This window comes from Chlorocebus sabaeus, chromosome 22 (assembly GCF_047675955.1).
Source record: "Chlorocebus sabaeus isolate Y175 chromosome 22, mChlSab1.0.hap1, whole genome shotgun sequence".
In the NCBI taxonomy this organism is placed as follows: domain Eukaryota; kingdom Metazoa; phylum Chordata; class Mammalia; order Primates; family Cercopithecidae; genus Chlorocebus; species Chlorocebus sabaeus.
The window spans coordinates 81,403,233-81,426,534 of NC_132925.1; the positions used below are offsets into that span (position 1 = coordinate 81,403,233).

At 42.3% G+C, this 23,302-nt stretch overlaps 1 protein-coding gene across 13 annotated transcripts in view; it reads right to left on the bottom strand.

Annotated features, from left to right (window-relative positions):
- Positions 1-23,302, bottom strand: part of PXK (PX domain containing serine/threonine kinase like) — a 96,717-nt gene that overhangs the window by 51,445 nt on the left and 21,970 nt on the right. For all 13 annotated transcript variants that reach the window (XM_007984779.3, XM_007984778.3, XM_038003728.2 and 10 more), the window contains exons 2-3: positions 9,399-9,449; positions 5,848-5,895 (exon numbers count right to left, since the gene is read on the bottom strand). In XM_007984779.3, the coding sequence (XP_007982970.1) occupies positions 5,848-5,895; positions 9,399-9,449 (99 nt within the window). The remainder of the gene's footprint in view (positions 1-5,847; positions 5,896-9,398; positions 9,450-23,302) is intronic.

Sequence of the window (23,302 nt, forward strand, 5' to 3'; positions counted from 1 at the left end):
CACACCCACACTCACATGGGGACTATGCAGACAAGCCGGTTCACCTAACCTGTACGTCTTTGGGATGTGGGAAGAAACTGGAGTACCCAGAGAAAATCCATATAGACATAGAGAGAACGTGCAAACTCCATTCAGACAGTGGCCTTGGTCGTGGATAGATTTATTTTTTTCTCACCAACATTACAACCAAACAATGTTGAACACAACAGTGTCATCTGAGAACCTGCTGTTTTAGCCCAGGATATGGTTACACAGGCACAAAAGAAAAATGTCTAGAGGACTCACACCAACTGCTTAACAATAACCATTTCTAGAAGTGGGTTGGTTCATTAATTTTTATTTCTCTACTGTGAAATGTTTACAGTGTTCATTGACTACATTTTTTCAATTACAGAAAGAAAATTGCTTTTGTTTATCAAACTGATTGTATATGGAGCAAGAATTTTAAAAATTCCATTACCCAGTATCGACAGATTTGCCTGCACTACCACATAGCAGCAGCCCCAGCTGAATCCACATCACTCAGAAAGGAGTCACATCTGACATCACTGGATTCAAATCCCAATATTCTGGCTCCTTTTCTTTCATTGTGGGGATGTAAGAATGAATTTCATAAAGTATCTGTTTTGAACTTCGTGGCTTCCAAGCTTCAACCAATCTATTTTGTCAAGTTTCATTTCACTTTTTTAAATGTATTACTCTGCCCAAACATCCCATCAGTTCTTTCAAACCGTCAGGTGAAACAAAGAGCTCTTTTGCCAATAGCTGCAATTATAATGTCCCTGCTATGTCAGACAGACCAGAGGTGGTTTTCCTGCCCTAAGTTTAAAATCTCACAAAAAAAAAATTCCTAAAGGTACTCAAACTACGCAACATGTGTGTTATTTTAAAACCCCGTCTCTTAAAAAAGATTATTCAAGAGACACTTTCTCTTTCAGCTTTCTCCTAGAATTCCTACACTGCTTACCAACTACAGAATAGAAAATTTAGAACTCCAATGGTTAATTAGAAGGGAGGGAAAAAAATACTACACACAGAATAATAAAGTCTCTAAGCCACTGATTTCCTAGACACCTCCACACTGATGACTTCAAGCCAGGATGCCTCATCATCTCACTTTCACTACCTTCCTCTTTAACATGCCCTATGGATTCCCTTCTTGAGTTCCTTATAGAAGGAAAAGAGAACAAGGCAGCCAGCAGAGGAGTCCCCAGAGTTCCACGCACAACTGCGAGTGAAAATGGAAAGGGGAGGCCAGGCGCCGTGGCTCACAACTATAGTCCCAGCATTTTGGGAGGCCGAGGTGGGTAGATCACCTGAGGTCAGGAGTTCGAGACCAATCTGGCCAACATGATGAAACCCCCATCTCTACTGAAGATACAAAAAAAATTAGCCAGGCACGATGGTGGGTGCCTGTAATTCCAGCAATTTGGGAGGCTGAGGCAGGAGAATCGCTTGTACCCGGGAGGTGGAGGTTGCAGTGATCATGATCTCAGCTCACTGCATTCCAGCCTGGGCAACAGAGTGACACTGTCTTAAAAAAAAAAAAAAGAAGAAGAAGAAAGAAAGAAAATGGAAAGCGGGAAATGATTCCCAAATTGGGATATAGAGTCCAAAATTATATGACAAACTATATTACAGTTTCAAGAAAATTAGCTTTTATCTGGAGGAAAAACTTAATTTTTTTTTTTTTTTGAGATAGAGTCTCACTCTGTCGCCCAGGCTGGAGTGCAGTGTGCAATCTCAGTTCACTGCAAGCTCCGCCTCCTGGGTTCACACCATTCTCCTGCCTCAGCCTCCCAAGTAGCTGGGACTACAGGCGCCCGCCACCACATTCTAATAATTTTTTGTATTTTTATTAGAGATGGGGTTTCACCGTGTTAGCCAGGATGGTCTCGATCTCCTGACCTCGTGATCCACCCGCCTCGGCCTCCCAAAGTGCTGGGATTACAGGCGTGAGCCACCGCGCCCAGCAAAAAACTTTCAACCTCAATCTGTTCATTGCTCCTTACTTCCAACATCAGATCTTAATAATCTGCAAATTGCCTTCAACCATATTCCAGTCAGTATCCTAGGGAGTTCTAAGCTTTCAACAGACCCTCAATTTGTCTCAACACCCTGCTGTCCCCTGGAGTACAGTAAAGTCTCTCCAGGGTCAACAGTGGGCAGTAAAATTCTAATTACAAAACATTTGTGCTATAAGAGACCTCATAAGTCATCTAGTTCAACCCCTTTATTTCAGCGGCGAAAGTGAAACCCAACAGAAGAAATGATGGACTCAAGGTCTCAACGCTGTAAGGGGCCTGGGTTCCTTCTCAAGTCTAAGGAACAGAGACTGAGTTCTTTCTCTCTGCCCAGTTCCCAACATATCAACAGCCTGCTTCTTTCTCTTGGTTGTATGCTGTCTCCCTAGATGGCTGCTAATTTGATGTTGCATTTAAAATAAGGTGGTGATTTTTCTTCATTGTTTCCACAAAATATGCTCACTATAAAAAGTCTGTCAGCCTGGCCAACATAGTGAAACCCCGTCTCTACTAAAAATACAAAAACTAGCTGGGCATGGTGGCACGTGCCTGTAAGCTCAGCTACTTGGGAGTCTATGGCAGGAGAAATCACTGGAACCCAAGAGGCAGAGATTGCAGTGAGCCAGGATCACACCATTGCCCTCCGGTTTGGGTGACAAGGCGAGACTCTGTCTCAAAAAAAAAAAAAGTTTAGAAAATGCAGCTTTTGCCAGGCGCGGTGACTCACGCCTATAATCCCAGCACTTTGGGAGGCCGAGGCGGGCAGATCACGAGGTCAGGAGATCGAGACCATCCTGGCTAACACGGTGAAACTCCGTCTCTACTAAAAATACAAAAAATTAGCCGGGCACGGTGGTGGGCGCCTGTTGTCCCAGCTACTTGGAAGGCTGAGGCAGGAGAATGAGGTGAACCCAGGAGGTGGAGACACTGCACTCCAGACTGGGCAACACAGTGAGACTCTGTCTCAAAAAAAAAAAAAAAAAAAAAGAAAAGAAAAGAAAATGCAGCTTTTTTCCCACTTACATAGCCTACATGTGCTTGTTTGTGGAGAACTTGGAAAGTACAGAACATTAAAGAAAACAAACAAACACAAATAAACAGAAAACAACATAACCTGTAATTCTGCCACCTGGGGATCACCATTAACGTTCTGGCATATTTACTTGCAATCCTATTTTCCAAACATTTCATGTAATTATATTATATGGCACGTATAATTTTGCATTATGCTTTTTTTCACTTAGACATGTTCCTATTGGACTCAGACAACTCTGCATATGTGTATTATATTTCTTTTTCTTTAGCAGGAACTCATTTATCTGTCAAAAGGGTAATTGGACACTGAAAATCATGGTCACAGTTTTATTCTGAGGTTTTAGAGTCTTTTTGGTCCGTTTTTGGATATTGTTTTAAATTATTTCGTTGCCAAAAAGCTGTGTGTGCTTTCTTCTGTTTGTTTACTTGAATCCAGAAAAACCTCCCACTGAAATGATGTCTGGCCATATTCTGCCCAACACAAGCCAACATCAATACATGGGGATATTTGCATTTGAAATAAGATGCACATTGAAAGTACCCATTTTGAAAGGTAAAATTACACTGAAGCAAAAATAAAATTCACTATATTAAAAAGGCCATTAAGTGAAGAGTCATGGAGAAACTTTATCACCCCAAAGTATGAGTAAACGAGAGATAAATCTCTCCTCCCTACCCTCTGTTCTTAGAGGCTAAGTCTAGGCAATTTCAATTTCAAAAATATTTCTCCCATAATTCTTACTCAGCCTGGCTGAATGACACTGTACAAAGATCACTCCCCCTTTATGCACAAGCAAAGGTTCGCTTGAGCATAAAGGCAGAAACAGTTCGTAGGCCCACTGTTAATTTCCAAATGCTTACACCACTGTGGAAATGTCACATGGGCCACTGCACTGGGGATAGGAGAGTTTGAGGAGAAAATCCACTGCTGGAATAAACTGAACATTGATGTCTTATCTACAATGTCATCATAGGCCCAGCTCTTGTCTGAGTGCAAAGAAGATCCGATTAAAATCCATAAATAAAACCAATTAAACCCATCAATGAAAATTTGATCTCTGCCAATATTCTATCTGAAGACTCAAATGGGTCATACTAAAATTAAAACACAAAAAGACAATATGTGTCAAATGCATGACAAGTATGGCAATTACATAAACGTCTGCAGATACTCAGGCCACTTCCTTCAAAAGGAAAATAAGGCATTCATGCTTTCAGCAGAATTATAAATAATGTTAAAGTTTGGGCTTTACAAATGCTTATTTCCTTTTTTGTTTGTTTTTTTGAGACAGAGTCTTGCTCTATCACCCAGGATGCAGTGCAATATGGCGCAATCTCGGCTTACTGCAACCTCCCCTTCCTGGGTTCAAGCAGTTCTCCTGCCTCAGCTCCCTGAGTAGCTGGGATTACAGGCACCCATCACTGCACCCAGCTAATTTTTGTATTTTTAGTAGAGATGGGGTTTCACTATGTTGGCCAGGCTGGTCTCAAACGCCTGACCTCAGGTGATCCACCTGCCTTAGCCTCCCAAAGTGCTGGGATTACAGGAGAGAGCCGCCACATCTGGCCCAAATGCTTATTTTCTGAAGTCCGACCAACAAAACATGGCCTTCTGAAGGAAAAGAAGTATTATGCTTCCTCCTAGTGCACAGTCCTCCTGACCTTTGTGGGCAAGATCTGAGGTCATTCAGAATGAGCGATGATGGCTAGCTCACCAATGACGGGAGCAGTCCTTTCCCTCCAGGCTGAGTCCTTTACATCATAAGCCAAGCACTCTTCCTCAGGGTTAAAGCATTTTATGTTACCAATCAAACCTGAGGTATGACACACAAGAGCACAATAGTCTTCAGTAATCCAAGGCACTTGAAGTCCAGCCTGCCAGATGAAGACACGGCTGCTATTGGCAAGACTTCCTAAGGTGCTAAAGCCCCTCTTGGACCCTTCAACCGTTACAACACTGGGTGTGTCTCTAGATGAAGACCTTGCAGCTCATGCTTCTTCCCATTATGGCCCTCAAGTTAGGAACATTTAAAACAAAGAGATTTCTAACTACGTATTTAGGAGAAAAAGTTAAACAGGAAAAGGTTGAGTCTCCCAGTTACTGCTGCATGTTGATCTGCAGAGCTGACTATGTAGCCTAGTTCAATGAAGAGAGTCAGAGTCCCAGTTCCACCTAAGTGAATAACGCTAGCAATCCACGTAATCATTCCTCATCTTTTAAAAGAAGATATTACATCAGCCTCCTATGACTGTAGTAAGGATACAGTCTGGCACAATAGTACTTGGTTGCAAGGTGACTATTAATTATAAATCACATGTTGATTCCCAAAAGTTTATTTTTAGAGCCACACATCATCTGAGTAAAGTATGAATTTATTTTCTTTGACAGGGAAATGTGCTAATTTCTTGTTTCTGATATTGCCATTTCCAACCAGCTTTTTTTTGAGATGGAGTTTCACTCTTATTGCCCAGGCTGGAGTGCAATGGCGTGATCTCGGCTCACCACAACCTCTGCCTCCCAGGTTCAAGTGATTCTCCTGCCTCAGGCTCCCAAGTAGCTGGGATTGCAGGCATGCACCACCACGCCTGGCTAATTCTGTATTTTTAGTAGAGATGGAGTTTCTCCATGTTGGTCAGGTGGTCTTGAACTCCTGACCTCAGATGATCCACCCGCCTCAGCCTCCCCAAGTGCTGGGATTATAGGCGTGAGCCACTGCGCCTGGACTCCACCACTTTTTTAGACACCCCAAGTAATCAATGTGTGTAATTAGAATGTCAAAACATTTACCTGTAAGCTGTTGTTAAGCAAATCAAAGTCACTGTATCTTCTAACAATCTGTAAGAGACAAGAAGTAGGGTTTTGATTCAGCAAAGACTATCTCTTTTCATTTATTTATTTAATATGTATTAGTATTAGTAATATTGGCATTCTAGAGCTCAGGCACTTGTGCTAAGGGTAGCAGGGCTTATACCTGGTGCTTAACTGTTTAACCTGACAAGCCTAGAAAACAGACTTAGCAGTGCCAGGCATTGGCTGGGCCATGGGAAACTGGTTAATGCCTGTCAAATTCACAAGATGCCAAGAGATAAGTGAGAATATTTGTTTTCAGGGCAAACAGTCCTTCACATGTCTTTCTTATTAACCAGGCGCCTAGAAAGATGAATGACTTTAAAAAAAAAAAAAAAGTTTTACTGAGCATGGAATCAAAGCAAGAGGAAATGGATAGTTCTGAGGCCATTTCACCTTTGTCCTGGGTCAAACTTCCACCAGGTGAGTTCCCACCACCCTGGAGACTGGACTGCATTGCAGGCAGAGCTGCCCACACCTCACCCAAGGTGATTCCCCAGGGTTCCCCTCTTGACAAACAGTCCACCTTCCATTGTCTACACATTCTTTCTCAGTTGTATTGATGCCATTGATTAGGCTATAGTCACATTTGACTAGCTCTACAGGCCCTGATCAAGAAAATAATTTTGGTTTGAAATAGTTTGACTTTAACCTTTATTGGTGATTTTCAAATGTTAATGTGCAGAAAAGTATTACCTGGATATCATCTAGAACCCTACTGGGGCTCAGAAAATGATATCCCAAAGTATGGTACTTTGGCATGCTAAGTACTTTGAACTAAAGGAGATTAGAAGGTCTCAGAAATGGGCTGGGCACAGTGGCTTGCAACTGTAATCTCAGCACTTTGGGAGGCTAAGGCAGGTGGATCACCTGAGTCCAGGGGTTCGAGACCAGCCTGGCCAACATGGCAAAACATATCTCTACTAAAAATATAAAAATCAGCCGGGCATGGTGGTGAGCACCTGTAGTCTCAGCTACTCAGGAGGCTGAGGCAGGAGAATCACTTGGGCCTGGGAGGCAGAGATTGCAGTGAGCAGAGATCACTCTACTGCATCCCAGCCTGGGCAACAGAATGAGACTCTGTCTCAAAAAAAAAAAAAAAAAGAAGGGCTCACAAATGAGTTCTTCTTTGTAGTCTTCTGCCCTCCTGTCCCTAGCTCCTCTACCTCTCACAAAGTAAGCCATAAAACCTAGAAAGGTTGCTCTCTCCCTTCTCTCCGGAGGACTCTCATTCTAAAGGGATCCTGCCCCATACCCGGGAGGAAGGAAGGCTACACGGACAGACCAAGAAGAATAGACAGGGCCAGGCACAATGGCTCATACCTATAATCCCAGCACTTTGGGAGGCCAAGGCAGGAGGATCCCTTGAGCCTAGGAGTTAAAGATCAGTCTGGGCAACATAGCAAGATCCCGTTTCTATAAAAATAAAAATAAAAAAAAGAAGAACAGACAAGGCCAGGCATGGTGGCTCATGCCTACAATCCCAGAACTTTGGGAGGCTAAGGTGGGAGCATTGCTTGAGCTCAGGAGTTCAAGACCAGCCTGGGCAACATGGCCAAACCCCGTCTCTATAAAAAAATACAAAAACTTTAGTTGGGCGTAGTGGCACCTGCCTATAGTTCCAGCTACTCAGGAGGCTGAAGTGGGAGGATTGCTTGAGCCCAGGAGATTGAGGCTGCAGTGAGCTGTGATCACGCCACTGCACTTCAGTCTGGGCAAGAGAACAAAACCCTATCTCAAAAAAATAAAAATAAAAATAAAAACATAAAGAAATTGTTTGTTCAATCACATTCTACATGGCTATCCAGTCTTCATCAAATCAAGCATAAAAACAGACAGTTTTCCCTGGGTCTTTGGGTCTTCATTTCTGGAAGTTCCTGTGTCACATAAAACTTTGATTGACCGGGCGTGGTGGCTCACGCCTATAATCCCAACACTTTGGGAGGCTGAGGCGGGCAGATCACGAGGTCAGGAGATCGAGACCATCCTGGCTAACACGGTGAAACCCCGTCTCCACCAAAAATACAAAAAAATTAGCTGGGCGTGGTGGTGGGCACCTGTAGTCCCAGCTACTCGGGAGGTTGAGGCAGGAGAATGGCGTGAACCCAGGAGATGGAGCATGCAGTGAGCTGAGATCATGCCACTGGGCGACAGAGAGAGACTCCGTCTCAAAAAAAAAAAAAAAAACAGAAAGCTTTTATTAAATAAGTTTGTTATGTTTTCCCCCTTGTTAATCTGTCTTTTGTTATAGAAGTGTTGGCCACAACCTTTACCATGGGTAAAGAAAGGTATCACACCTCTCCGCCCTTACAACCCCACCCATTGAAAATTTGATCAGTAGGTCTAGGATGGGGCCCAAGAGTCTACATTTTTGTTGAGTACCCCTGGGTTTCTAATGGAATGGATCTAGAAAACGGCACCAAGGGTTGATCTTTCTGGGAGGACACTATTGTTGGCCCTGTTTGCCAAATATACATCAAAAAGTTAAATATAAGGTCATCCCTGATAAAGCCAAGAAGCAAAAGATCATAGAGTGGTTAACCACAGAGAATGAGCAAATTCCAACTCTATTCTGCCAATGATCTAACTGTGACCTCAGACAGTTACTTACTTTACAAATGTAAAATGAGGACAATACTACCACATAGCACATTTTTAAAAGGTTAAGTGAATGTGCTTAAACCAGTGCTGAACACTTAATACATGCTCGATAGATGTTAAATATAATTATTATTCAAACAAACAGTAGTTTGAAATTTCAGGCAAAGAAAAGACCAGTGTGGACAACTGTGTGTAAGAAGTTACTTAAGGTGGAAAGGTAAGGTTTGAGCTGGGCTGTGAAGGAGAAGGTAAGATTTTTGGGAGAGAAGAAGGGTTGCAGGGAGGTGGAGGTGGTAACTGTAATTACTAAAACAGGAAAGAAAGGGCCCCCATGCAGAATTCAGCTACCCTCTGTAAGTCAATTCGTATGGGAAGGACTTCTCGATCCGTCCAGGAATTCTTTTCTCTCTGAGGCCACCACTGAAGAAAGCAGAGCCGGGGGCCCCAAGATGACCCTCCCCAAGAAGCTGCCCATGAGTGGACCTGAGATCCATAAAATGTAGTGGCCAAAACTGTACAATAGCCAGGACTCAATCTCACCTTTCTACCTGGTAGACTGAACTCAGACCATAGCTATAGGGGAGAAGGTGTGAATTTCTAGAAACAAAACAAGTAATTTGAAGATACTTTTTGCTCTGGGTTGAGCTGGGGAACAAATTCCTAGATACCCTCCATGCTAATATCAATCATACACAATTTAACCAAACAACTGGGGACAGGAAAGACTCTTATCATACTTGTCTTAAAGCTAAAGGTTTATAGCTAAAAGAAACATGATTTATATTTATGCATGTTCTGATTTTTCCAGATTTGTAGATGCCCCAAGCCAGGCTTTTAGTCACACATTTAGATATTTTCCTAATTGACAAAAAAAAAAAAAAAATGCTTACCTGCCAGCTGTTTTCCACAGAAATTCCTCTTTGCACTCGAATAATATATTCCTTAAAAAAAGAAGGGAAAAATAGCCTCAGTTATAAAATCCCCAAATCAGGGAATCAAAAATAAGTTTTAAAAAATCAGATAAAGTAGACTTCAGAGCAAGGAAAATTACCAGAGAGACAGAAAGGGACATTACATAAAAATAAAAGGGTAATCTACCAGGAAGACATAGCAATCCTAAATGTATATGCATCAAACAACAGAGCTGTAAAATATGTGAGGCAAAAAACTGATAAAACTGAAAGAAGTGACAGACTAATCCAAAATTATAGTTGAAGACTTCAATATTCCTCTGTCAGGAATTGATAGAACAACTAAACAGAACACCAACTAGGATATAGAAGAACTTAACAATACCATCACCCAACAGGATTTAATAAGCATTTATAGAACACTCCATCCAATAATAGCAGAATACACATTCTTTCCAAGTCATTATGCATATCATAGACCAATACACAGATCATATCCTGAGCCATAAATCTCAAAAAATTTAAAAGAACCAAAATCATACAAACTAGAAATCAGTAAGATTGGTAACAGGAAAATCTCCACAATAGTTGGGAACTCAACAACACACTTCTAAATAATCTATGTTTTAAAGACAAAATCTCAAGGGAAATTAAAAAATATATATGTTGAACTGAAAGAAAATACAGCATATCAAAATTTGTGGGACACGTCAGCTAACATACCACTGAGAGGGAAATTTAAGCACTAAATGCTTATATTAGGAAAGAGAAAAACTATCAAAACCTAAACTCCACCTCAAGAACCTAGAAAAAGAAGAGCATAATAAACTCAAAGCAAGCAGAAGAAAAAAAATAAAGAGCAGAAATCAATAAAATTGAAAACAAAGAAATAGAGAAAAATCAAGAAATAAAAAGCTGATTATTTGAAGAGACCAATAAAATGGACAAAAATGGACAAAATGGACAAAAAAAGATAAGATACGTATTATACGTATTATTAATATCAAGAATGAATTAGGATACCACTACAGACTGTGCAGATACCAAATGGATAAGGGAATGCTATGAACGATTCTACATATATAAATTTGACAACTTAGATGAAATGGACCACTTCCTCAGGAACACTAAATACCACAAAACTCACCCAATATGAAATATATAATTTGATCTTTATAATGATTTATAATTAAATTCATAACTAAAAAACTCCCCCCAAATATGTATCAAGGCCCAGTGGTTTCACTGGAGAATTCTACTCAGTGTCTTAAGAAGAATCAACACCAATTCTTTACAAACTCTTCTAAAACACAGAAGAGGAAGGAACACTTCCCAATTCACTTGATGAAGCTAGTATTACCCAGATCCCAAAACCAAAGACAGAGAAAAAAAAGAGAACTACAGATCAATACCATTCACAAACATAGGCTCAAAAATCCTTACCAAAATATTAGCAAATTGAATTCAGCAATTTATAAAAAGAATTATATACTATGACCAACTGGGGCTTATTCTAGGGACTCAAGGCTGGTTCACTATTCGGAAACTGATCGATGTAATCCGCCATATTAACAGGCTAATCAAGAAAAATCACATGATCATATTAAATGATGCAGAAAAAGCATCTGACAAAACTCAACATCCTTTCATGATAAAAACTTTTAGAAAAATAGGAATAGAGGACACCTTCTTAAGTTGATGAAAAGGTTCTACAAAAAACCTACAGCTGACATACTTAATGGTGGAAGACTCAATATTTTCCCCTAAGATCAGGAACAAGGCAAGGCAGTGTGTTCTCCTACTCAACAAACTACTGGAAGATCTAGCCAGTGTAATAAAAATAGGAAAAGAAATAAAAGGCATATAGATAAAAAGGAAGAAATAAAACTGTTCCTATTTTTAGACAACATGATAGTCTATGTAGAAAATCCCAAGGGATCTACAAAAAAATTGGAATTAATAAATTCATAGGCCAGACTCAGTGGCTCATGTCTGTAATCCCAGCACTTTAGCAGGCTGAGGCGGGGGAACTGCTTGAGTCCAGGAGTTTAAGACTAGCCCAGGCAAAACAGCAAGACCTCCTCTCTACAAAAATAAAAAAATTAGCTAGGCATGGTGGCACATGCCTGTAGTCCCAGCTACTCAGGAAGCAGAGGGAATACTTGAGCAGGAAGGTCATGGCTGTAGTGAGCCATGTTGGCCCCCGCACTCCAGCCTTGGCAAAAGAGAGAGACCCTGTCATTAATTAATTAATTAATTGAGTTCAACAAGGCTACAGAATACAAGTATACAAATATCAATGTATCTATGTACTAGAAACGAACATATATAGGTATAAATTAGAAATACAATACCATTTACAATTACTCAAAAAAAAAAAACCTTGGGAGGAATCTAAAACATGCATAGTACTTGTACGTCAAAAACTACAAACCACTGATAATGGAAATCAAAGCTCTGAATAAACTAATAGAAATAAAGATTTCAGTTATTCCTAAATTGATATACATGTTTAAAACAAATCCTATTAAAAGATTTTTTTCCCAAATATATGCAAAATTGTTCTAAAATGTAGATGGGGCCCAGTCAGCAGCTCATGACTATAATCCCAGCATTTTGTGAGGCCAAGGCGGAAGGATCGCTTGAGCTCAGGAGTTCAACTAACCTGTGCAACATGGTGAAACTCCATCTCTACAAAAAATTAAAAAATTAATTAGCCAGGCATGGTGGTATGCACTTGTAGTCCCAGCTACTTAGGAAGCTGAGGAAGGAGAATTGCTTGAGCCTGGGAGGCTGAAGCTGCAGTGAGCCAGGATCATGCCACTGCACTTGCCTGGGCAAGAGAGCAAGACCTTGTCTCTAAATAAATAAATAAATAAAGTATGAGGAATCTACCCGATGTCAAGACTATTATATCAATACAGTAATCAATAATAATTAAATCAATAATAATAGCAATCAAGACCGTGTAGCATTGGTGGAGGCATAAACATATATGTCACTGGGAGAGAACAGAGAATCCAGAAACAATTCCATATAAGTATGCCTAATTAAATTTTTGATGAAAGTGCAAAGGCAATTCAATAGAGGAATGATAGCCTTTTCAACAAATGGTGCTAGAGCAATTGGACACTCAGCAATAAAATGAACCTCAACCTAAGATTCATGTGTTATATTACTTTCATGCGTCAGAGCAATTGGACACTCAGCAATGAAATGAACCTCAACCTAAGATTCATGCATTGTATTCACACATTGTACTACCAAAATGAATTACGTACTTAAATGTAAAATGTAAAACTGTAAGACTTTTAGAAAAAAATAGGAGAAAAATCTGGGATGCAGGTTTAGGCAACGAGTTCTTGACAGCAAAAGCATGATCTATGCAAGGGAAAAATTGGACTTCATCAAAATTAAAAACATTTTTCTATGAAAGAACAAACATTTTTTAAAAATCCAATTAGAAAACGGGCAAATGTTAAGAATACATTTCACTGAAGAGGATATACAGATGGCATACATGAAAATATAGTCAACATTACCAGCCCTCAGGGAAATGCAAATTAAGGCCATTATACACCTATCAGAATGGTTTAAATAAAAAACAGTAAAAACACCAAATCCTGGCTAGGATACAGAAAAACTGGATCACGAGGCCGGGCGCGGTGGCTCAAGCCTGTAATCCCAGCACTTTGGGAGGCCGAGACGGGCGGATCACGAGGTCAGGAGATCGAGACCATCCTGGCTAACACAGTGAAACCCCGTCTCTACTAAAAAATACAAAAAACTAGCTGGGCGCGGTGGCGGGCGCCTGTAGTCCCAGCTACTCGGGAGGCTGAGGCAGGAGAAAGGCGTAAACCCGGGAGGCGGAGCTTGCAGTGAGCCGAGATCTGGCCACTGCACTCCAGCCTGGGCGACAGAGCGAGACTCCGCCTCAAAAAAAAAAAAAAAAAAAAAAAAAGAAAAACTGGATCACTCATACATTGCAGATGGGACTATAAAATGATACAGCTACTCCAGAACTGTTTGGAAGTTTCTTTAAAAACTATATACGCAACTACCATACAATCCAGCAATTGTATTCCTAGACATTTATTCCAAAGAAATGAAAACTTACATTCTCGTAAGAATTTATACACAAATGTTCATAGCAGCTTTATTAGTAAAAGCCTCAAAGTGGAAACAAGACAGAAGTCCTTCAATAGGTGGTTAAATTCTGCTATATCCATACCATGGAATACTACTCAACCAAAAAAAGAAATGAACTATTAATACACACAATAACTTGGATGGATTTCCAGAGAATCATACTGAGTGGAAAAAAAAATCTTGTACAATTCTATTTGTATAACATCCTTGAAGTGACAAAATTATAGAGATGGAGAATAGATTAATGGTTACCTGGAGTTAAGGCTAGGGTAGTGAGATGGGTGTGAGAGGGAAGCGGTATGGCTACAGAAGGGCAAAGTGAGGAATGCTTGTAATAATGACAGTGTTCTCTATCGTGATTGTATCACCGTCAATATCCTGGTTATAATATTGTACTATAGGTTTGCAAGATGTTACCATTGGAGAAAATTGAGTAAAGGGTAAATGGGATCTCACTGCATTATTATTATTTTTTTTTTTTTTTTGAGACAGAGTCTTGCTCTGTCACCCAGGCTGGAGTGCAGTGGTACAATCTCAGCTCACTGCAACCTCCGCCTGCCAGGTTCAAGTGATTCTCCTGCCTCAGCCTCTCAAGTAGCTGGGATCACAGGTGTGTGCCAACACATCTGGCTAATTTTTGTATTTTTAGTAGAGACGGGGTTTCGCCACCTTGGCCAGGCTGGTCTCGAACTCCTGACCTCAGGTGATCCGCCCACCTCGGCCTCCCAAAGTGCTAGAATTACAGGCGTGAGCCACCGCGCCCGGCCAAAATGAGAAGTTTTAAAAGCTTCCCCAGGTAATTATTACTAAGTAAGCATGAAACACAGACCTAGAGCAGCCTCCAGTTTATACACACTGGACATTATGATGAAAGTATAAATTAAATCATAAAGAATGTTATTGTTTTCCTCAAATGTTCAGAACTGTTTTATTAACTTTTTTTTCAGTCGAGGTCTCACTTTGTTGCCTAGGTTGGAGTACAATGGTGCAATCTCAGCTCACTGTAACCTCCACCTGCTGGGTTCAAGCAATCCTCCTGCCTCAGCCTCCCAAGTAGCTCGGACCACAGGCATGCACCACCAACCTCGGCTAATTTTTGTATTTTTTGTAGAGACAACATTTCACCACGTTGCCCACGCTGGTCTCAAATTTCTGGACTCAAGTGATCTGCTCACCCTGGGATTACAGGTGGGGTTATAGGTATGAGCCACTGTGCCCAGCCTGGGGCTGGGATTACAGGTATGAGCCACTGTGCCCAGCCTGTTTTACTAACTTTGGGTGGTATCATGTAGGCTCTACTCACAGTCACTACTCAACCAATTCTTTCTACTGAATTAATTCCACTTATTTAAATAGGTTATTTAGAAAATAAAGCCAAATGAGATGTTAACCTGGTAACTACATTTTAAAATTGATTGTATTACACTATCATTCATTTATATGCTGTTTATTTGGCAAAGGCTGATAAATTCCAAATAAGCAGGAACTTCTGCCTCTTCTGGATTATGTTAAGGATAATACATTCAACGTTCAACAATGTCCGCTCAATTATTATGTACCTGGCATGGTTTTATATGGGGTTATAAAACATTTCAAAACTGACTTGTGTAGTGTGACGAATCTCTCTCTCTCTTTTTTTTTTTTTTTTTTTTCAGAGATAAGGTGTTGCTCTGTCATCCAGGCTAGAGTACAATGGCACACAGCTTCGACTTCCTAGGCTCAAGTAGTCCTCACACCTCAGCCTTCTGAGTGGTTGGGACTACAGGTGCGCTCCACCATCTCCAGCTAATTTTTAAATTTTTTGTAGAAACAGGGTCTCAGTATGTTGCTCAGGTTGGTCTCGAACTCCTGGCCTCCAGCAATTCTTCTGTCTCAGCCTCCCAAAGTGCTGGGATTACAGGCATGAGCTACCATGCCCAGCCTCAGGCAAATCTCTTAAGCAATATGCTAATGCAATTATTTCTGAGTACATAAAGATAAAATGCTGAAAACAACTGACAGTCTTACATTTGGAGATCAGTCCTTTAGCATTTAAATATTCTTGTCGTCTTAGGTTTGTTTTACTGACACATTTTCTCGGCTTTTACATTCTTATAGAAATGTAAATTAGCATGTATAATTGGGTAACTCCAAACAAGTACACATAAACAAGTTTTTTTTATGTTTAGAGGGAAAAAAATGTTAAATCACAAAAATCGCTTTGCGCATCCATTGCTTCATGTATCAGAGGCATAATTTTTTTTTTTTTTTTTTTTTTTTGAGACAGTCTCACTCTGTCACCAGGCTGGAGTGCAGTGGCACGATCTTGGCTCACTGCAACCTCTGACTCCCTGCATCAAGCAATTCTCCCACCTCAGCTTCCCGAGTAGCTGGGATTTACAGGCAACGCCACCATGCCTGGCTAATTTTTGTATTTTCAGTAGAGAGGGGGTTTCATCATGTTGGTCAGGATGTTCTCGATCTCCTGACCTCGTGATCTACCCACCTCGGCCTCCGAAAGTGCTGGGATTCCAGGCATGAGCCACTGCGCCTGGCCATCAGAGGAATAATTTAATGTTTAAAATTCCAGCTCAATGTTGGGCACTTAGAAGTTACTAAGTAAGCATTTGCTGGTCTCCTTTATATAAACACACATAAACTACATAGCTTTGAGTTTAAAGTTTGGACATGTGTTTTTATGAAGATGTTGCTGCCAATTGTGGGTATGGATTAAGCATCTATCATATTCCAAACCCGTGCTTTGTTCGTGCTGGGGAAATGATTCTCAACAGAAAAATGCATTCTGACCAAAAAAAGGTACTGCGTTCCATTCCTTTCCTGTGTATAGATATAATTTAGATTAAAAAATAAACTTGGCTATAAAACACAATAATGTTTGGGGTAAGCATTTGGCATATGAGAAGCAGCAGCAAAAAGACAATGCCTGTGTCCTGATGTCAGGCTGTGACATCCCAAAATGATATCCTAGTTAATGTTTCTGCCAAGACACTATGTTTAGGTCAGTGTTCTTAAAAAAGGGGGTGATTTTGCTCAGCAGACATCTGGCAATGTCTGGAAACATTTTAGGTTGTCACAGGGGACAGGAGTGCTACCTAATAGGTAGCGGCCAGGAATGCTGCTAAATGTCCTGCAAGGCACAGGAGACCCCCACAACAAAGAATATCTGACCCCAAATGTCAAAGTACCGAGGTTGAGAAACTGGGGATCAGGTGAGTAGAACAGGTCACATCAGCCCATGGAGGCTTGGGATACAGGATGGAGTGGGAGTTACTTCTGCTGTCATCTGCCCTGGACCATGGCCCACTGCTATCCCACATGCAATACCATTTGTAACATGTGCATGTCTACCTACAGGGTGCGCTTAGTTACTGGTAGCCCCAAGGCACCACCCATTGTGTTTCCCCTGTAAAGGAACATTAAGAATGAGCCTCCAGAAGTAGAGTAGGATGGTGGTTACCACAGGATGGGAGTGGGAGTGGACCAAGAAAGAGATGATGTTGGTCGAAGGTTTCTAGTAAGACACAAAGAATACGTTGTGGTGATCTACTGCACACCATGGTGATTGTAGTCAATAATAATGCGTATTTCAAAATGGCTAAAACAGTGGATCTTAAATGTTCTCACCACAAAGAAATGATTACTACATGAGGTGATAATATGTTCGTTGGCTTGATTCAATTATTCCACAAAGTATATATAGTCATGCACTGCATAATGACATTCCAGTCACAACAGACCACAAATATGATGATGGTCCAATAAGATTAGGGTTTTTTTTTTTTTTTTGAGACAGAGTCTCACTTTGTCAGTGCAGTGGCATGATCTCACTTCATTGCAACCTCTGCTTCTCGGGTTCATACAACTCTCCTCCTTCAGCTTCCCAAGTAGCTGGGATTACAGGTGCCCACCACTAAGCCTGGCTAATTTTTGTATTATTAGTAGAGATGGGGTTTCACCATGTTTGCTAGGCTGGTCTGGAACTCCTTACCTCAAAGTGATCCACCCATCTCAACCTCCTGAAGTGCTAGGATTACAGGTGTGAATCACAACAGCTGGGCAAGGTCCAATAAGATTATAATGGAGCTAAAAACATTTCTATTGCCTAGTGACATCACAGATGTCTTAATACTATAGCGTAATGGATTACTCATGTGTTTGTAGTATGCTGGTGTAAATAAACCTACTGCTTTTTATAGTTATTTCAGAGTATACTCCTTCTACTTAGAAAAGAAAGGTAACTGTAAAACACCCTCAGACAGGTCCTTCAGGAGGTATCCAGAAGGCATTACTATCATAGGAGAGCTCCATGTGTGTTATTGCCCCAGAAGACCTTCCAGTGGGATAGGATGTGGAGGTGGAAGAGAGACATACTGATGATCTTGACACTGTGTAGGCCTAGGCTAATGTGTGTGTTTATGTCTTAGTTTTTGTTTTTGCTTTTTTTTTGAGACAGAGTCTCGCAGCCCAGGCTGGAGTGCAGTGGTACAACCTCGGCTCACTGCAACCTCCACCTCCGGGGTTCAAGTGCTTCTCCTGCCTCAGCCTCCCAAGTAGCTGGGACTACAGGCGTGTGCCACCATGCCCGGCTAATTTTTGTATTTTTAGTAGAGACGGGGTTTTACCATGTTGGCCAGGATGGTCTCTATCTCTTGACCTCATGATCTGCCCGCCTTGGCCTCGCAAAGTGCTGGGATTACAGGTGTGAGCCACTGCACCCAGCCTGAATTTTTCTAGATTGCTTAATATACCATCCAGCCTAACCAAAAGGGAAATGTTTTCACCTCAAATTTCCAATGCTGTGAACAAAAAAAAAAAGAGGCCAGGCATAGTGGCTCACGCCTCTAATCTCAGCACTTTGGGAGGCCAAGGAAGGTGGATCACAAGGTCAGGAGTTCAAGATGAGCCTGGCCAACACAGTGAAACCCCGTCTCTACTAAAAATACAAAAATTAGCCAGGCATGGAGGCACGCACCTGTAGTCCCAGCTACATGGGAGGCTTAGGCAGGAGGATCACTTGAACCCGGGAGGCGGAGGTTGTGATGAGCCGAGATTGCACCACTGCACCCCAGCCTTGGCAACAGAGTGAGACTCCGTCTCAGAAAAAGAAAAAAAACTACAGCTGCCTACTGCTTGCAACCAGGCTGTAGCTCTTATTAAAGCAAATAGAAGAGAGCCCTGCAGACCAGTAGAAACTTGACATTTGAAGTCAGGCCTCCACCTCCCGAGCTGGAGTCAGCAGCCTGGGATCCTCCAGTGAATCATTCCCATCTTTACTGCCCTCTCTGATGTGGAACAGGATCCCTCTCTGATGTGGAACAGTATCGACAGAGTGCATAAAAGAGAAGATAAAGCACCAAGGCCCATCAGGCATGGAAAGGAGAGCTAACAGCCCTGCAGGGCAGACCTGAGTTAGATGGATTTCAGCCTGCCACCAAGCCCTGCCATCTGCTGCCACTTCCCCAAAGGGCCCGCTCCTTTCTGCCCCTCCTCTTGACACAACACCCCCTATCTTGGCATGCCAGGGAGGCTGCTGTGTCAAGCCCCAGCATGTGGGCATTCTGGCAAATCACTGAGGTCTAGTGCTGAAGTTTTTCAAACTGGAAATGCACTTGCACTAAGACCACGTGATTTCTGACTTAAGTGAGGGAGGAAAAGAAAGAATTAACTTAAAACGAGGACTGATCATGTGCTGCGAATTTTGCTAAGCCCCTAACCCAATACTTCTCATTAATCCTCACAGCCACCCTAGGTAGTAGATCTCAGCTCAGCGAGATCGAATGAGCTACCCAAGGTGGCATAGGTAGGATGCAGCTGGCTGGGAACTGGAACCCAAGTCCTGCTGACTCCCAAGACCCTCCAACCTGCCATACACAGCTGGCGACCCGGGGAAGTCCTAAGGCCAGGCTCTTTCTGCAACTTGGAAAGGTGGGAGTCCTCACTAGTCCATGGACTGAGCTGGTTCACCCCAATGATGTAGACCCACTGACTCTTACCTGAGGGTGCAGAGGTGGGGACTGTCATTCCCACAACTTCGGAATTGATTAATGCTCCCAACACTGGCCATGCCATTTTCCAAGTAAGCATCCCCACTGGCAATTTGTTTTCCTGAGTTTCTGAAAGGGTATGTGGGATTTCACTGCACAGTAGCAGGTACTCAAATGTAATTTGGTTTGGTGAAATTTTAGGAAAACTTATTTTGAACCTGTCTAGCCCCAAATTACTTTAGTGAGGCTACAAAGACAAATTACTTTGAAATAAACGTGTTAAGTAGCTCAAGCCAAAACTTACACAAACCTTCAAACCAGCCTAGCCCACGTAATTCTCTCTTCCCTTTTGGCACAGCTATCAGATGTGCCATGAAACTGAAAGTACAAAAAAAGACACCAGCAGCTGTTCAGAGATGTCTTGCAGATACCTGTCAGTGTTCCCATCTCTCTACCCCTAAGGCAGAGGGTCTCGACCCTGTTGCATTCTAGAATCACCTAGAGAACTTGAAAAGATACCTACGCTTGTGCCCTCACAGATTCTGATTTAATTTGTCTGGTCTGGGCACACGCATTAGCAGGTCTTTTGTTTTTTCTCTTTTTTTTTCCTTTTCTTTGAGACAGAGTCTCACTTTGTTGCCCAGGCTGGAGTAAAGTTCACAATCTTGGCTCACTGTAACCTCTGCCTCTCCCAGGTTCAAGCGATTCTCGTACCTCAGCCTCCCGAGTAGCTGAGATTACAGGCGCACACCACTATGCTCGGCTAATTTTTGTAATTTTGGTAGAGACGGGGTTTTACCATCTTGGCCAGGATGGTCTCGAACTCCTGACCTCAGGTGATCCCACCTGCCTCAGTCTCCCAAAGTGTTGGGATTACAAGCGTGAGCCACCGCCACTACACCTAGCCAGCAGGTCTTAAATGTTCCTCAGTTGGTACTAATGTGTAGCCAGGGGTGAGAACCATTGTTCTAAAACCTCTTAAAGAAATTGGGCTGGGTGTGGTGGCTCATGCTTGTAATCCCAGCACTTTGGGAGGCTGAGGTGGGCGAACTGCAAGGTCAGGAGTTCGAGAACAGCCTGGCCAACATGGTGAAACTCCGTCTCTACTAAAAATACAAAAAATTAGCTGGGCGTAGTGGTGGGCGCCTGTAATCCCAGCTACTCGGGAGGCTGGAGCAGGAGAATCACTTGAACCCGGGAGGTGGAGGTTGCAGTGAGCCGAGATCATGCCACTGCACTCTAGCCTGCGATAGAGTGAGAGACTCAGTCTCAAAAAAAAAAAAAAAAAAAAAAAATCGGAGGCAGCTCTACACCACAAAAATAAAAAACCATGAATGAGTCGAAGGAAACAGATGACGCAACCACCAACCAAACCTCATACATAATCTCCTCTACCCTCACCCATATCTCCCCACCTCCTCTTAAGGGCTCAGCTCATCTGTCTTTTTGGGGTATCGTTGGTATCTAACCTGAGCCTCTAGAAATCCTTCTCACTGGGCTCTGTAGTGGTGGCTCCCGTAGGCACCACTCACACTATCTGCCAATGCTGTTTAAAGGGAGCAAAAAAGAACCATTTCCCTCGGCTGGAGGAAATGAGTCTCTGAAGGATGGATGCCTTGACTAGAAAGTGGTGGATCTGGCAGAGGAGGCAGGCCTGTTTGTCTCCAGCGCCTACCAGCTACACTACCCTTCTAGGTTCACTCCCAAACTCACTTCTCCCCTGGCACTTTCTCTTCACGGGAAGGCCTGAAAAGAATGTTGAAAACAAGTGATCTGGCTGGAATCTACCACCATGCTACTTCTCTGCTCCGGGACCTTCCGTGGCTCCCACTGGCCCACAGGATAAATCCAAATTCCTCAGCCTAGCTTCCATATTCTTCTACCACCTGACCAAACTGTCCTAACCCTTTCTTCCCATGCAAACCCTCCTACACGTAGTCAGACTGTTTACATCCTAAATATCCCTTACTTATGCTCCTCTTTTTGCTGTTCTACCTATTCAAAATCACATGGCACAACAGCTGCAGCCACAGGCAGCAGTCCACATCATCCTAGAGGACAGCAAGATTTCTGAGGAAATTCTCATAGAATTCAGCTTGCAGGACTTCTGCCTAGCTCACTAGCCACCTGTCTGGCCACTTACAGTCCTTAATATTTCACTTAGAATTAGTGATTACTCCTTGCTCTGCTAAGTAGTCATTATTTATTGTTGTTTCATCTACAGATTCGGTGCTAGAACTTACCTTTGTTTTGTTTCAATTTTTGTGCAACCTAATAATATGCAAAAACTGCCCCAAAACAAATGAAAACATTAAGGGTTTTTAAAGGCATCTGAAGAATCATCACTATATTAACCTAAATTTTGGCAGGTGAATAAAGCCAAATGCATCTTCTTTTCAGCCACATGAAATAAATTTTATTTAAAAATCTAATTCATAGAGGACAGGCATGGTGGCTCACACCTGTAATCACCCAGCACTTTGGGAGGCCAAGGCGGGCAGATCATGAGGTCAGGAGATTGAGACCATCCTGGCTAACGCAGTGAAACTCCATCTCTACTAAAAATACAAAAAAATTAGCCGGGCATGGTGGCATGTGCCTGTAGTCCCAGCTGCTGGGGAGGCTGAGGCAGGAGAATGGCATGAACCTGGGAGGCGGAGCTTGCAGTGAGCTGAGATGGCGCCACTGCACTCCAGCCTGAGTGACAGAGCAAGACTCCGTCTCTTCCCAGCACTTTGGGAGGTCGAGACGGGCGGATCACGAGGTCAGGAGATCGAGACCAGCCTGGCTAACATGGTGAAACCCCGTCTCTACTAAAAAATACAAAAAAACTAGCCGGGCGAGGTGGCAGGCGCCTGTAGTCCCAGCTACTCGGGAGGCTGAGGCAGGAGAATGGCGTAAACCCCGGAGGCGGAGCTTGCAGTGAGCTGAGATCCGGCCACTGCACTCCAGCCTGGGTCACAGAGCCAGACTCAGACTCCCTCTCAAAAAAAAAAAAAAAAAAAAGACTCCGTCTCAAAAAAAAAAAAAATCAAATTCATAGAATCATGTGCTTTAACTTTAGCAAAAGAAGAGACGAACCACACATTGCAAACACACTTTGATCCCTGCGGTGAGATGAGCGTCATGATCATGCATGCTTCTCTTCTCCCTTCTCCGGGCCTTTTGAAGTCTACACTCTCAGCTGTGGGATGGTCTCCTTCCCTACCAGGAGAGCTGGTCTCCACACTGACTTCAAAGACAGCTGATGTTTCAAGGAGGAAAAACACTGCAAAGAAGCACTCCAAAATCCTTTTGACCTCAAACATGACTACAGAATGGATATGGCTTTTTAAATAGCCACTTCCTGCAGCATTCTATAGTACAATGACCCTTAAATGACACCCACACAAATTACGTAATTTGCTAAAATGGAAACATAGTAATTCCATCTCACATCAAAGTAAAGAAAAAAAAATTTTTTAATCTGAAGCTCAATTAAATAGTAATTTTAAGCGAAATAAAACCTTCACTTGTTCAATAATCCTCACAATGCCCTAAAACTGTACAAATGGATGAAGTGAACATAATTTCAGGGAACTACCCACTACATGTTTAGCAGGCCGGAAGAGACAACAACATAGAAACTCTGACCCGCTGGAAATTATGCTTTTTCTTTGAGCTCTGGTATCTGAGGTGGCTAGCTCCTCATCCTTCACGCCCTTCGCCGGCAGTGACCTGAGTACCTGCTGGAGACTGAAGTGCTCCCTC